Source organism: Mycteria americana, chromosome 6, assembly GCF_035582795.1.
Source record: "Mycteria americana isolate JAX WOST 10 ecotype Jacksonville Zoo and Gardens chromosome 6, USCA_MyAme_1.0, whole genome shotgun sequence".
Lineage (NCBI taxonomy): Eukaryota > Metazoa > Chordata > Aves > Ciconiiformes > Ciconiidae > Mycteria > Mycteria americana.
Window position 1 is genome coordinate 23,239,755 of NC_134370.1, and position 15,797 is coordinate 23,255,551.

Sequence of the window (15,797 nt, forward strand, 5' to 3'; positions counted from 1 at the left end):
CAAGGAGAGAGGGTAGGAGTGAGACTCCAAAACTAGCTGTCATGGGAGCAGGTAGCACCCGACTTACAAAAAGAAGGCTATTTAAGACTCCTGGAGAGCCAGCAGCTTCCCCACACCTTCAAGCAGCCTCCCCGAGACCTGGCTGGTCCCTCACCCCACTGCAGAGACAGGGGGTCTGTTCCTGGGCTGTGGGACCTGCTCCAGCCAGCACCACCCCCCTGGCCCAAAGGTAACCGCCTGCATTTCTCTCCCCCTGGCTACCCCAGAACATCGGGAAGAGAATGTCCTGCTCCGACTTCATTGGCAACTTGGAGGGGCTCAACGGAGGCACTGACTTCCCCAAGGAGCTGCTCAAGGTAAATTCGGTCGCTCTCCCTGGCCAGCCAAGCAGCAGGAGCAAAAGCGAGAGCTTTGGGCGGGATCACATGGATGACTATATGGGATGCAATGAATGTGTCCATCCTCATGCAGGAACGGTGGTGGTCCCTTTGCCTGCAGCTTTCCTCCTGCCTTGCTGAGGGGAACATGGGCTGACCCGTTTGCCCAGGAGGACACTGGAGCTCCGGCTGGGGTCCTGATGCTCTCACTGCTCTTGCTCTGCCTGCATCGCAGGCAAGGGGGCACATGCGGGGCCAGCTTACAGGGCTCGGTTTGCCCAGCTGCAGCCAGAGGCTGCAGTGGCATTGACCCCATGGTATTCAGCCTTTCCCGGCTCCCTGGAGCACTGGAGCCCAAAGCCATGGCCAGGCCCTGGAACTGGAACGGGGGCCAACTCTGGTGGCAGAGGGAATGTTTCTGGTGAAATGGGCAAGGCATGGCGATGGGGAGGGTAGGCTGGTGGTTGAAGTCCCGGAGCTGGGAACTCACTGCACTGGTGTGACTGGGGGACTCCTGCCTTCTCCCTGCCTGACCCAAGGGGGCTTGGCCAGGGAGGGCAGCGTTCAGCGAGCACCTCTGGCTTCAGACTGCTGCGCTTCTCTGGCATCGCCTGTTTTCGGGAGAGTTTTCTGAGCTGCCATCTCCCCGTCTCGGGCCCTGGGATTAGCTCCCACGGGACCTGCCGGGCAGAAACCATTGCTGTTGGTGAAGCGCTACAGTTGGCAAATACTCGTGATGTGGAAGATGGGTTTCCACAGGGTGCCGGAGCCACAACAGGGGGAGATGGTCGATGAAAAAAAGGCAATGGAGGGTGAAAAGCTGAGCTCCCTTTTCAGCCTCTGTGGGTCTATTCCTGGCTGCGTCGCTCACCCCATCATTAAGGGGTTACCAGCAGCTCTCAATAGGGCTGTCCTCCCTCTCAGCCCACGCCTCACCAGTAAAAGGAGTTACTCGGGAAAAATTCTCCTCTAATTTTAAACCCAGCTCCAGAAAAGGCTTTAAGCACCTGAAATGGAATAGAAACATCCAAAATGAGGACCTGAACCCCTGCCCTCCAGGGGTGCTGCACACCGGAGCATCTGAGCTCCGCAGGCTCCTCGGCGTGCCCCCTTTGCAGCCGCTGGTGCCCCGCGGTTGGGTACCCTCACTTCAGGCACCACCACATCCCTGTTAGAATTCACCCCCAAAAGTACCAGCGGTTTAAACACACGAGATCAAGTTATCCCATCAGATCCCAGGCAGTGAGAAATAGGGCAGGAAGCAAGTGCCACGAAGCTACAGGCTTTCTCTCATGGGTAGGGGCCAAGACCTTTGCTGGGCGTGAGGCAGCAGGCGGAGGGTGCAGCACTGCAGCACAGCCCCACACAGCTCTGCCCGCAGCCCAGCAGCGGGGAGGCTGCTCTGCTAAAAATGGCCTGTTCCCTCTGCAGCTGCGGTGCTTCCCACCGCCGCTTTTCAGCCGCCTCTGTACAGGAGCCGTGCTGGGGAGGGGGAGCAAAAGGCAGCGCAAGGAACCGTGTGCGGGGCAGGCTGCAGCTCCTCACCTGAAGCACCGCTTCTCTTCGAGGAGCCCCTGCCCGTGCAAGGGGGAGTGGGGTCCCAGGGTGGGTGAGATGGGGAAAGCGCTGTCAGCCTGTGCTGGGGAGGGGCCCAGCAAGGGGCAGCAAGGCCCAGAAAGGCGCCCGAAGGGGCTGTGCCTCTCCTGGGCAGCCTTTGCCAGGCTCAGCCAGAGAAGACAGCTTCTCCCTTCTGCCCACTGCTTTCAGCTGCCTGGTGCTCGGGTCCCCGCGCAGGCTCATGGGGCAGAGAAATGGGGAAAGCCTCTCCCGCTGCCCTGCCTGCGGCAGCCTGTGCTAGTCCTGTTACCCTGGGTAGGATGCTGTCTCCTGGGCAGACCTGGCTGGCGGGCCATGCCTGGGGACTGAGGCTCCTGTGCAAGCGTGCCGCACAGCTGGCTGGCTAATTTTAGCCTTCCAGGAGCACACGTGTTTCCTAAGGGCAGCAGGGGAGGGGAAGGGCTGGCAGGCTTCAGAGGAGCTTCCCAAAGCTCAGGGCTGGGTCTTGGGCAGCTCCAACAACACAGAAGAAGGATCCTAGGGGCTCTTCCAAGCCTGCCCAGGGAGATATTGCAGGCTGCTGCCCCACAAGCTTCAGAGCCGGAGGACCTGAGATGGCCCCCACGCACAGCACTCACCGTTGGGGAAACGGGGACAGCAGGGCAGGACCTAGGTGGCTGCGGGGGACACAAGGCCACCATCCCCTGTGACTCTGGGGGACAGCATCAGGAATAGACCTGCAGGGAGCCTGGGTGCTCCCCTCATCTCTTGGGAGTCCCAAAACATACGCAGCATGATGCCTGAGAGCGGGTGGCAGCTTGAGTCAGACGAGAACTTTATCTGCTACTAGATAATAGATGTAAACAATCCCAGTTTTATGCAGAAGAAACGAAAACACTTCAAAGCTTGTGCTTTCACAGCTGAGCACCACGGCCCCCTCACTGGCAGTGCCTCGCCGTGCCCTGCACGGCACTGCTGCTGGAGCTAAGGCAGCGATGCCTTACTGTCACCCAGCTGCTGCTGCTGCTGGAAACTCTCTCCTCTGGCTCTGAAAGCTCCCCTGGAGAATCGTACTCCACAGGCAGGGCTGCCCAGCTCTCCGACTCGGGTGTCCTCCCCACCAGGGCAGGGAGCCATGCCGGGGATATAAGAACCTGTATAATGCCATGCCCGAGGATGCCCATGTCTGCAGGCTTGGACCCGAACTCCTGTGACCAAATGAAGGCAGCTGCCCACCCCGCAAGGAAGGAGGTGAAGCGGGACGTCCTGGAGCTGGTGGTATTTTGGTTAGCTCTTGAGATGTTGCTCTTCTCCTGTCAGTGTGATTTTAGCCCAGGCCCCCTGGGATTTCACTCACTGTTGCTGGTTGCCTCTTGTATTTCAGACATGGATTTGACCTTTACATGATTGATCACTTTGCAGAGCCTTAGCTCTTCCCCATCTTCCTTACTCTTTTAGCTTAACCTTGTGCTTTGCTGGCTGGTAGCAACACAGTAGGGCCAGATCAGACCCCATTTTTCTCTAGTGCTGCTTAGCGATTGCAGGAGTGAGCCAAATCTGTGCTGCCTTCCAGCCTAGGAGCTGGAGCACTTCGCAGATGTTAATGAATTAAGCCTGACAATGCAGTCGGGTCCCCGGGGGAGGAAGGTAGGATGGGCCCCCACCTTCCAGCTTGGAGGCACAAGGCAGGGCTCAGAAGCTCAGAGTGCTGGGTAAGTGATTAGCAATGTGGGAAGAAAGCCCCAGCTCCCACCTCTGAGCTGTAATCTCAGGAACGCTTGCTCAGTCTAATCCCCCGGGCTATTTTTTTTTTTTTTTTTTCCGTTTCCCCTGGGAACGATATGCTGCCCTGCCCCTGTCTCCCACAGCTCCCCCGGCCTCGGGGGCAGCCCAGCATGTCTGATGGGCTGGGCACCCGTGCCCCCTCCCTCGCAAGCTTTGCCCAGCGATTGCTATGCCAAGCAGCCAGGACAGAGTGGAAAATTTCCTCTTCTCCACTGGCCGCATCTCCTACTCAGTCAAGCCTAACTAAATGATGCATCGATCCTCATGCCTTCTGCAAGGATGCCCAGCCCTTTGCTTCTTCACGGGAACAGCTCCCTGGAGCATCTACATCCTGCCCTTAACCAGCCGGCCAGCTCTAGCTACTGATTTTTCTGGCCTGACCTCGAAGGAATGGGCAGGAGGGTTAAGTGTGGGGTGGGCACTGAAGACGGAAGGTCTGAGAGCTCCTACCAGCTCAGCCCTTTGGAGGTCCCTGGTGCAGGCCGGGCTGCAGCAGCAGCTCTGACGCCTGCCCAGCTGGCACGGGGTGGAGGTGCCGCCTGCCGATGGCGCCCAGGCAGCCCCTGGGATGTCACCACCGCTGTCCCCCAGCCCCATGAGCCCAGGAAGGTCCAGCCACCTGCTCCAGCTCTCCCTCGGGGGGCGGAAAGGAGGCAGGGAGGGCCAGCTGGTGCACCGGGGGCAGCTCCGGGGGAAGCTCGGGCAACTCGTGGGGCATCAGGGCCGGGGATGGTGTCCCAGCAGGCGGGATGCCCACCGCTGCCTCCGCGGGCCCGGCTCCACAGCTCGGCTCGGCTCGGCTCGGCTCGGTCCCGCTGGGCTCGGCTCGGCTCGGTCCCGCTCGCTTCGGCTCGGCTCGGTCCCGCTGGGCTCGGCTCGGCTCGGCTCGGTCCCGCTCGGCTCGGTCCCGCTCGGCTCGGCTCGGCTCGCCGGGCGCCGCGGGTAGCCATTGGCTGCGGCGGGCGGGGCGGGGCGGGGCCCCGCCTCTGTCGGGCAGCAGCCGCCGAGCCCTGCCCGGCCCGGCCCGGCTTCAACAGGCGGCGGCGGCGGAGCGGGCCGCGGCAGGCAGGGCAGGCAGGGCCGGGCAGGGCCGGGCAGGGCCGCCGGGCACCCCGCCGCCCCCCCCCCCCCCCGCCGCCGCCGGCAGGATGATCGGCGTCAACAGCATCAACAGCAGCGCGGGGCGCATGCGGTCCCGCTCCATGTGCTCGGTGCGCTACGGGCGCAACTACCGCGGCGTGGAGACCTTCTGCTACGGCTGGCCCCAGCGCTCCCGCACCCTCAAGCCGGTGCTCTACACCGACCTGGTGGTCAGCCGCCTCCAGAGCCGCCGCAAGAAGAAGCCGGTAAGCGGCGGGCCGGGGGAGCGGGGGGCGCCGCGGGGGATGCGCAGCGCCCTGCGCTCCGGCGGGGCACGGGCGGGGGGACGGACACGCCCGGACAGCCGCCGGCCCGCCCGCTGCGAGTGCCTGGGCCGTGGCATGGATGTAGCGAGAGGCGGCCCCGTCTCCCTCCCCTGCCCGCTCTCTGCGGAGACGGGTCCCCATCAGCCCCCCTCCGCCTGAGGGTCCCCGTCTCCCGCCCTGCCGCCCTCCCCCCATCCCACCCCGAGCACGGGGGCAGCGGGAGCACGGCAAGCCCTGGGTGACATTGTGCCGCTTACGATGGCTTGACAGCAACGCTTGCTCGAAAACATCGCTGCGAGAAGAATCCAGGACAGAGCCGTACCGCTGGGACCAGCCCTCCAGTTTAGCATAAGTGACAAGCTCTGCGGGCTCCCCGCCAAGGGCTGCGCCGAGCCGTGCCAGCCCGGCCAGGGCAGGCTGGCACACGGCTGGGGTGGCGGGGAGAGCCGCAAGGCAGCGCGGAGGGGTAGCGCCGCAGCCCCGGCTCCCAGCCGAGCAGAGCTGGAGAGGAAGGAGTGGCTGCCTGGACGAAAAAGCGCTTTTTACTGCCAAGAGCTTGCTGTGAGCCGGCATCCGTTTTGGAGGTGTTACGCTGGTGTGCATCGGTCCTAGGTGGGGAGAAGCGAACAGGCTGTCTCTGGGCGCATCCTGCCTCGGTTGGATGCTTGCCTCTGGTGTAGCAGCGAGCGGAGAGTCCTCGCTGGCCCCCGCGTTGGAGGCAGGCTGGGGAAGAGCAGGCAGGGGTACCCCAGAGCCACCTGGGCTGCCCCTGTGGTCAAAACCAGCCCAGCGGGGACATCAGGGCTGTGACAAGCGGCGATGCTGTCATAGCGCAGTACGGTCTGGGGGCAGCATTAAGTTGTGACGCACTCAGATGGAAACAAGCAGTTGGAAGGGAGACGCTCGGTCGCTGCTTCCCGCGCTGTGGGGCTGCGCTGGGAGGGATAGAGGGGTCTGCCGTCCTGGGGGTGGATAGTCGGCTGGGCAAGGAATGTTTTAAAAGATGTTGGTGCAGCTTGTGATGTTGCTGAGTTGAAAGCGTGGAGCAGGGATGGGTAGCCATCCTCCGCTGCCTGCTGTTGCTGCCTGCAGCAGGACGGAAGGTGACGCACAGGACACTGTCCCTGTGGCAGTCCACCCAACGGGGAAAAAAGTCTGTCCCCAAGTCACTCTGCTCTGTCTGCACGTGGGAGCCCCTCTGCAGCGGAGGGGGGGGGGGACGACACGGGGTGTGCGCAGCAGGGTTAGTGCATGCCAGGTGATGAGTTGTTCTTGAGCATGGGTTGTGCGTGCTGGGCAGGCAGCGGGGGTGGAGGGGGGCTGTGCAGGTGAATAAGGGACCTGACATAGGTATGGTTCCCACTGATATACATCCCTGATCTGACGGTGCCATTCGTATCTGCGCAGCTGGGGGCTCTGGATGCCTGGGGGACCTGACAGAGCTTTGTGGCTGGGTGTAGAGAAAGATATTTTGCTAAGAAAAAGTTGGGGAAAGCCAGCAATTGAGCTCTCGTATTGAAATGCTGCCAGGCACGGAGAGAGGGAGAATGACTGCAGGGAGGGCGCTTGGTGGCTGTGAAGTCTGTCTTGCCGAATGTCACGCAGCCATGGCTGGTCACAGGGCTGGCAGGAGGAAGGGGAGCCTTGACCTGCGCAGGGCATCTTGCAGCGCTGAGAGCCGAGCACTGTGTTGCTTAGCACAGGAACCAGCAGACTGGAAAGGGGACGTGTCTGTAAGAGGTACGATCCATAAAAGAGGCACCCCAGAAAGGGTTAAAACCCTCTGCCAGATGTCTAAATTCCTGCCTTAACCCTCCTTTGTTACTTGAGTGCTGGGCTACTGCCCTCTGTACAGTCCAGTCTGTGCCAAAGCTGTGTCCAGGCCAGCTTGCTGCCCAGCTCCCCAAACCAGGACTGGATCTCCCCTCTGGTCTGCTCTGAGCTGGGGAGCTGAAGGGGGATGTTTTGTCCCTGCCCTGCTTGCATAGGGCTGTCCCCAGCGGGGCTGGTGCTAAGGCCGGGCTGGAGCATCAGAGCCCTGCCTCTTGCCCAGTGCAGCCCCCCAGCCCTCCTGGAGACATTTGCTAGAGCAGGACTCGGGGACATCCTCTCAGCCTGCTTTCAGGAGGGAGGGCACCAAAGAAAGATGTTGTTGGTTCAGTTAGAAATCCCACCGGGACAGTATATTCCTAGGTCTCTTCGGTGTTGCGCATGTCTAGGGCAGAGCTGGCTGGCCCTGCGTGCTGCAGCAGTGAGCTCATTACCCGGTGATGCCAAAAAACCCCAACCACGCTTGGGGTCGGCCGCAGTGGCATGGGGCCAGTGCCCTGCTTTCTCTTGGGCAGTGCTTGCAAGTTCAGAGCTGCCAAGAGGTGCCATCCTTACGGCCCGGGGCAATGAATCCACAGAGCAAAGACAGCCTGGAGAGAGGGACCTGCTGAGTGATAAAAGCGGTGTCTGGTCTCTGCTGACGTGGTTGTGAGTTAGGCTTCAGGAGCCTGCACCACCTGTGCTTTGCCAGCAGAAATGGTCTGTGCACCAAAGAGCCCAGAGTTTAGTGGACTGATGGGTGGTGGTACTGCCGCGGGACCAGAAAAGCAGGATGGGCTTTGTGGCTGGAGCGCATATTCTCAGCTAGGACTTGGGCTGAGTCCACCAGCTTTGTTCCTGAGGCTGGTGTCAGCCGGGGGTGGCATTTAGCCAAGCAGAGTCTTGGCAGGATTTAAGTGTAGACGTAAAGCTTTGCATTGCCCTCTCAGTCTCCCCAAGGCCCCCAGTTTGCCTCTCGCTGTCCCCCCACACAGGAGTGCTGAGCAGCCCCTGCTCCCCCTCTCTGAGGTGGGGGTACTTGGCAGCTCCTGCCCGCAGTGGGCTTGTGGGATGCTGTTGGGGCTTGTAGCAGGGCGGCTGGAGCCTTCTGAAGCCACAAAGCAGTTCAGCCTTTAAAGTGTGCACCGACAGTCCCAGAGCCCATGTTTTTGTAGCGTGGTGCTGTGCCGGGCTGTTGTCCGGCACTGTGCCGTCCAGAATTACTCCCCAGGCATCTTCTGACATCAGCTCATTCTCTCGGCGTTTAGCAGCAATCCTCCTGCAAGCCCTGCGCGGGGCTGGGGGCCTGGGGGCTGCGGTCCCCTCTGGTGTGGCACCTTGCCCTGTCCTCCAAAATCCCCGCTCAGCTGGCTCACGTCTCCCTTCCTTGGGGTGCAGAGCTGGCCCCTCTCTGTATTGTCACTGAGCCGGGTGGAAGCCAAGCCACATGTCCCGTCCTGCCTGCTCTTTCTGAGGAGCTTTTCTGTAGTTTCCAGTCCCCACTTCTCTGTGCCAGTTTTTCAGTCTCCTTTTAATCTGTTGGTTCTCGGCGTCTTTCGGCTGCGTCCCTGGCAGTGAGTAAGATTCCTTCCCTTCTGTTTCCTGTGGCGATTCCTTATTGTCCACATTATTCTGAGACACCTGCTTCTCCCCCTGCTCTGCTCCCAGGTTATGTTCTGCAGGACTTTGGGTTGGTTTTTATTCCCAGGCTCTTCTCTAGGTCTCTCTGCAACCTGTGCTCCCCTGGCCGCCTGGCTGCCAGCCCTCTGGTGGGTACCCACTGCTCACGCCTCAGCATCCTGCCCCTCCAGCACCGGGGCTGCACAAATGGGGTGGGAGTCTAATCTCCTCTTGGGCACTGAGGCCATACCCCCTCCCTGAGCCTCCTGTCTTCCCAGGAGACAAATGAACCCCGCTTTCTGCCTGCAGATCGGGGCGATCCCTTTCACCCTCTGAGAAACAAGCTGATGCTGCGCCAGCATTGCCCCGACAGGGAAGTGCGGGAGGAGCCGGCTCCCCGCTCCGTCCTGGCCGCTGCGCCTCTCGGGGAGTGATGGATGTCCCTTCCCCAGACCCCGCTGGGGCCTGTCTGCTGGCTTTCCCTGCACGCCTCCAGTTGTACTTTCTCAGCCACCAGCAAGATCTCTCAGCAGCAGCCTCCGGCCCAGTGATGGATGTTGACAGCTGCCTGAGCAGCCTGTGCGAGACTCGATTATTTTCCTCCGAGGATGATGCCTTCCAGATCTTGCTCCGAAACCCTCTGCGAGCGCTGTGTTGAAACCCCCTCCGGAGCCTCCCCGGCTGCAGAGCCGTGCCGAGCGCTTCTGGCTTGCACCCAGCTCGGACCGGACAAACGCTTGGGAGCGGGGCCCTGGAGCATCCCGCTGCAGGCAGGCTCAGCTTGTTCCTGTGCTCAGATGCAGGCAGCGGGTCCTGCCTTGCTCAACTTTGCGGTGTTTGGGCCAGCAGGGAGGGCAGGGTACTTGGGGGGTGCTGGGGAGGGGTACGGACAGGCCACAGCCACCCCAAGCAGCAGCAGCCCAGCAGTAGGCAAACACCCATCCTGCCTTGACCAGCCATGAGGTCCTTTGAGGTTTTCATGAATGATGGTGTGCTGGTGTCTCTGCAAGTCCAGGGCCAGCGCCCTGCTGAAGTCTCTCCCGAAGCTTAAGCGTGCTCCTGGGCAGCCTCCCATGGGAGCATCACATCGCTGTGGAGCACTGGGTGCTGCCACGAGCCCGCCTCTGCTGGCCCAGGACAGACGGCCGACGGCAGGGAGGCTGCTGGCTGTGGCGTGTCGTGGCATGGAGCTGCTGGAGGCACGGGGGCAGGCTGAAGTCCCGCCAAGCAGGGTGCAGGCATGCACCATTGAAGTCCAGCCTGAAGGCTTGCTCTCCTGGGGCCTGGGCCTCCTGAAGGCCATCCCTTTGGCCAGGCTGGGACACCCTGGAGCGGGGAGAAGTGGATCTCCCAAAGGACTGGAAATGTTTGGTGCGCCCTGCTGTCATGCTGCTAATGCCATGCCGCTGTTTTGGGCAGGCAGAGAGGGAGGGGAGGAGAGGGGAGACAGCCAGGGCTGTGTCCCAGCACCGTGCCCAGGGTGCGCATGGGTTTGCAGGTCCCGTGGTGCCCAGGAGAAGGTACCTGTAGCCCTGAAACAAGGCCAGTTGGCTGGCCAGGCCAGGACAGGGCTGGACCAGGATGAACTGGCCTGGGGCTGCCTTAACCTCCACTGCCCCCGAGGAGCCTGGCCTGGCCCCTCCGTCCCTGGAGCAGCTCCCTGACCTGGCACCACTCTCCTGCTGATCCCCCGCTCTTCTCTCCGCAGGCGCTGTACGGCTCCATCAAGAACGAGAAGTTGCAGTGGGCCATGTGAGTATCCCTCCTGGGGGATGCTGCTGCCTGGTGCTGGGGGGGCAGCGGGGCCGCCCTGCCGGCACGGGGGGCTTCCTTGCCCCTCCTGCCCTCCCCACCGGAGCATCGCCCTGCCCTAGAGGCCCCATCAGCCGTGATGCTGCAGGCCTGTGAGGATGTAGGATGGGATGAGTTGAGATGGGATGGGATGGGGGTGCCTGGAGAGCTGCGGTGGCAGCGTACCCCTGGCTGCCCTCAGCATCTTGACGGGGACCCCTTCCCCGGCATGTTAGGGGAAGGCTGCCTGAGGCCAGCTCCCCGCAGCTTTGGCATTGCTTCGTGCCTTGGCGGCCGTGCCTGGGGTGGAAGCAGGCAGGCTCTAGGGGGGCTGTGGCTGTGCCGGAGCCCCACAGGGTGCCCGCACCCTCGCCCACAGCTGCCATCTCCAGCAGCAGGAGTGGCAGCGCCCGCGCTGCGGGGATTAATCAGCCCGGCGGTACCGCCAGCGCTGAGCCAATGCACTCGGGCTGCTGCCATGGAGACGCCGGCAGATGCTGAGGGGTTTAATTAGTAGCGAGCAGGTCTGAGGGAGGGGGGAGGCAGCAGCTCTGGGCTCCCACATCTTCCTGCCGGGCGGGGGGAGCAGCACCGATGCAGCCTGCCCACAGCAGCCTGCCCGCAGTGCGAGGGGCCGTGGCCTGGAGCCCTGGTGCTGCCCGAGCCCTCCCCGCTGCAGGCTCCTTGCACCCCTTTGCTGATGGCTCTGAGCCCTGTAGCCCAGCTGCTGCCCTGAAGGAGTGGGGACCGCACCCTGGGTCTCTCTTTGAGGGGTTTTCCCTCTAGACCCTCTCTCCTGGCCAGCTCCTGCCTGCGAGCCTGTACACCACGGGCCAGGGGGGCTGTGGTGGTGCCAAGCCCCAGGGTGCCAAGCTCCTCCACGGCCCCTGGCTCGTCGGCTTGGCCAGCATCAGTCCCAGCCCTGACCAAAAATGCTCCTCGCTCCCTGGGGCAGGCAGGGCCACCCACCCTGAGGCAGAAGCAGACACCCCCAGGCCTTGTCTTTCGAGGGGCCAGGCAGCACCTCAGCTGCCAGCCTAGAGGGGCAGGGGCACAGAGGCATGACTGGGTTTGGGATGCTCTCCAGTGGCGATGGGAGACTGCTGAGCCTGGTCTGCCTTTCCTGGCCTCCCTTTCAGAAGCCAGGCCTAAAAGTGGCACTGGCAAGGTATGCCACTTGGTATTGGGAGGCTTGGTATTTGCTTTCCCCAGCAAGGTAACAAACCCTTTCCTGGCCCAAATCTGTGCCTGGCAGAGATGAGGAGGAGCTGAGAAAGTCCCTCTCGGAGCTGGCAGACCCCAACCCTAAGTCCATCAAGCGCATCAGCAGCTGCAGTAACCCCTTTCTGGACTTCTCCCAAGACTCGAGCATCGCCACCTACAAGCATGGACTGTTAGTGCGCAAGATCCACGCTGATCCCGACTGCAAGAAAAGTAGGTGCCTGGGGAGCCGACGGGAGGGACTCAGGGCAAGGGGGCACTGGCGAGCCCCAGAAGTCCTAACGGGGAGCGGGGCAGGAGGCACTGCATGACGTCTGACTGTAGCATCAAGCCAGTCTCCAGTGTCAGCCCTCTGTGCCCTCTCTGTCCAACTGTGCTGGGCATAATTCAGCCCCCGGGCTGGGGAGCCTGAAAGCCTCTCCCTGCCCATCTGCCCCCACCATCAGGACTGGGCAGAGGCAGAGACGGTGGCAGGCAGCGCAGCCCTTGCCCACAGCGCTGGGAAGGGGGCAGGCAGGGAGGTGGGGTGGGCTCCCTGGGGGATGCACCCTTGCCACAGGACGGCGGGGATGAAGGAAGGCATCCTGTGGTGCAGCAAACAAGCCGCACAGGCTGCTGCTGGTTGGGCGCTGCCAGGCACGTTCACCGTTTCCACCGTAAAAATCCCCTCTAAGCCCTGGCTGTCTAATGCCGCCTTGATCTGATTAGATGCAGCCGCCCTCCAAAGCCAGCATTACCTGGCGGGCAGCACTGCCTCGTCCCTTCCCCGAGCAGGGAGGCAGCGGTGAAGCCGAGCGCAAGCGGCAAGGCGGGAAGCACAGCGGTGCCGGCCCCAGGAGGCGGCAGGCGGCCCCCCTGCCAGCAGCACCATCTGCCAGCCACGCGGCCGGCACGGGCTCAGGTGTGCAGGGACAGTCCTGGCGTGCTGCCCGTCCCCGGGGTGGGGTGACGTGCGCCGTGGCAGGGCTGGCTGGAGGAGGATGGGGGGGGATGCCTTTCCCCAGCTTGGTGTTGGGGCTGATGTCTGGGCTGCTCTCTCCTCCCTGGCAGCGCCCCGAGGGAAGCGCGGCTGGAAGCCCTTCCACGCCATCCTGAAGGGGATGATTCTCTACCTGCAGAAGGTAGGCAGCAGCGGGGCCACCCGTGTCCGTGCCAGGGAGAGGGATCATCCCCAACCCAGGAGGGGAGGTCACAGCAGTCCCCACAACAGCGAGAGAGGGGCTCCAGCGCACAGCATTGCAAAGCCTGGCCTAAGCAGCCTCAACACCATGCCTGCTTGAGCTGTTGCTTGGGGACCTGGTGGCATCCCTGTTCCTGGGGTGCTCGGGCTCAGCCTGGGCAGTGAAAGCGGCTGCCAACCAAGAGCCCTGCATGCAGGGGCTTGGCTGGGCAGAGAGGAGGCATGGGGATCTTTGCCCTGGGAGGGGTTTGGGCTGCACGTCCAGTCTCCTGCAGGCACACATGCCGCCCAGATGCGGGGCAGTGGGGAACAGCCACCGTGCTGTTGCCAGGCCCATGCACCCGGGTTGTGCAGCCTCTCCCCATGGGTATAGCGCGAGCTGGAGGCAGAGCCTGCAGCAGCCTGGTGGAGGGTGATGTCCAAGCCCCACCGCTGCAAGCACTTGCCTGCAGTCCCCACAGCCTTGTAGAGCTGATTCATAGTGGGGTGCATCCCTAAGTTGGCTCTGAAACGCCCTGTGATTCACAGGAGGAGTATAAGCCAGGGAAGGCGCTGGTGGAAGAGGAGCTGAAGAACGCTATTAGCATCCACCATTCGCTTGCCACGCGGGCGTCTGACTACAGCAAGCGACCCAACGTCTTCTACCTCAGGACAGCTGACTGGAGGATCTTCCTCTTCCAAGCACAGTGAGTCCCCGAGGGTCACTGGCTGTGCCCCATGCTGGGGCGCAGGGGCTCGTCCAACTGGGGCAGAGGGTGGCATGGGGCTTAGAGCCACATTGCTCTCTCCTGTCCTGGCCCTTTCTGGAAGGAAAGGGACCCCATGTCAGCACTGTGCTTTGCCCAGCTCTTCTTCCCACCCCGATGGGCTTGCGATGGCCCAAGTCACTGGGGGCAGAGCCCCAGGTGCCGTGGCTGGCCAGGGCCAGGCCTGAGGGACCCGGATCTTGTCTGCAGGGTAGGTCCCTCTGCCTGTGACACTTAGAGTCCATCTGTGGTTTGGCCTTTCTCCCCAGGAACCCCGAACAGATGCACTCGTGGATCACACGCATCAACGTGGTGGCAGCCATGTTCTCTGCACCCCCCTTCCCCGCGGCCATCGGCTCCCAGAAGAAGTTCAGCCGCCCGCTGCTGCCCAGCTCCTACACCAGGCTGTCCCAGGTGGGCCGTGGTGTGGGGGCAGCCGGGAGCATGGGACAGACCCCGTGGGTCTGCTGGTGGCACTGTCCCCTGTGGAGGGACCCATGTGGTGCCACGTGCCCGGCTGCCTCCCAGCAGGGTACAGGGCTGAGGGAGCATGGCTGGGGAGACACGGAGCAAGGGGTGCTGAGGTTGGGGGTGGGCAGTGAGATCTTGTTCCTGGCAGCAGGGATGGGAGACAGGCAATGGAGTCAGACCGTGGAGAACATGGTCCCACACCACAGCTTGCAGGGTCCTGCCAGGGCCAGGACCTTGAAAGGCGACCGGCCAGGGGGATTAGCTGGCGCTCATGCATGCCAGGGCAGTTATTCATAGAGCAGAAAGGATTAAAAAAACCCACCAGCCTAGTTTTAGAGGGGATTAAATTCTTCTGCTTTAAGACTGCAGCCAGCCCCCCACGAGGCGGGAGCAGATTGCCTCCAATGGCCTGTGCTCTTGCCTGCCATTTAAAAAAAAAAAAAAAAAAACACCAAAAAAAACCCAAACAAACCCAGGAGCAGAAGCTGAGCTCCTGGCTGCACTTAGGAGGGGAAAAACCTGTTCTGGCCCCTGCCAGCTCACACTGCGGGGGGGCAGAGCAGAGGGCAGAGCAGGGCACTGACGTGGTGCCACCCTTCCCCAGGAGGAGCAGGTGAAGAGCCACGAGACCAAGTTCAAGTCGATGTCAGCAGAGCTGCTGGAGCATCGCTCCTCGCTGCCTGAGAAGAAGGTGAAGGGCAAGGAGTACGAGGAGCTGAAGCAGAAGGAAGATTACCTGGAGTTTGAGGTGAGCTGGGAGACACCCCCGTCTGCCCCCAGCCCCTCTGCCCCACCAGCTGGCCAGCCTGAGTGGTGGGACCTTCCCCCCCCCCATCCCCATCAGCTGAATTGTAGTGTGCCACTGCCGTGCTCTGGGACCGCGAGCCTCCCCCCGACCCTGAGATGCTGGCTGGGGTGGAGGGACCACGAGCATCCCCCCACCCCGGGATGCTGGCTGAGGGGCAGTGCCCAGCTCACCAACCCCTTTCTCCGCTGCACTGTGCCCCCTAGAAATCCCGCTATGGCACCTATGCCATGCTGCTGCGGGCCAAGCTGAAGGCCGGCTCTGAGGACCTGGCAGCGTTCGAGTCCACCCTCTTTGACACAGCAGGCGGGGAGGACGATGGCCTGAAAAAATCCTCCTCCAGCCCCTCGCTCAACGCAGAGCCCTCCAGCACGGCCACCAAGGTGAAGCGCAACGTCTCGGAGCGCGCTGGCCGCCAGACCCCTGGCCACCCCCAGAAGTCATAAGCAAGGGGCATCAGCTGCCTGCGCTGCAGCTCCGTTCCTGCCCCCCCGGTGCCGGGATGGAGGCCATGTGCCTGCTGAGACCCTGCATGAATCCGTCCATCTGCGGCATGAGCTGGGGGGGTGACAGCCCTTCCCCGGCCACCAGCACCAGCCAGGCAGGGCTGCGGCCCCTCCGCCCGAGATGGTGGCAGAGCAGGACGGTCCCCAGTCCTTGCCCGCGGGAGCTGCCCGCATCGTCGGCCCCATCAGACTCGTTCCTGCCCCTCCTTGTCCTGCGCTTGGTTGCAGGACCCAGTCTCCTTGCCCTGGGGAGGTGGAACAACCAAAACCCACCCACTGGGCTCAATTCTTCAGTGGTTTAAAAAAAAAAAAAAAAAAAGACAAAACCGCAGCAAAAACAAAGCCAGCGGCTGCTTCTCCTCCAGCTCCGTTGTGCCATGGGGGGCAGACAGGAGGGGGCCAGCCCTGGCCTGTCCCCTCTCCTGGAGCTGGTGGCCTGGGGAGCCAGGGCAATGGCACCTGGCCCCCTCCCTGCCACCCCAGCCACCTCTGCACCCTCCCTGCTTTCTTACAACTTTTGAAC

The 15,797-nt window shown here is 62.5% G+C and overlaps 1 protein-coding gene across 1 annotated transcript in view; it reads left to right on the forward strand.

Moving 5' to 3' along the window:
• Positions 1 to 15,605, forward strand: part of PSD (pleckstrin and Sec7 domain containing) — a 35,960-nt gene extending 20,355 nt beyond the window's left edge. Inside the window, exons 9-16 of the mRNA XM_075505015.1 lie at positions 267 to 356; positions 10,263 to 10,306; positions 11,601 to 11,779; positions 12,617 to 12,687; positions 13,275 to 13,432; positions 13,762 to 13,906; positions 14,568 to 14,711; positions 14,975 to 15,605. Coding sequence (XP_075361130.1) covers positions 267 to 356; positions 10,263 to 10,306; positions 11,601 to 11,779; positions 12,617 to 12,687; positions 13,275 to 13,432; positions 13,762 to 13,906; positions 14,568 to 14,711; positions 14,975 to 15,214 — 1,071 coding nt within the window. The 3' untranslated portion in view covers positions 15,215 to 15,605. The remainder of the gene's footprint in view (positions 1 to 266; positions 357 to 10,262; positions 10,307 to 11,600; positions 11,780 to 12,616; positions 12,688 to 13,274; positions 13,433 to 13,761; positions 13,907 to 14,567; positions 14,712 to 14,974) is intronic.
• Positions 15,606 to 15,797: the final 192 nt, after the last annotated feature.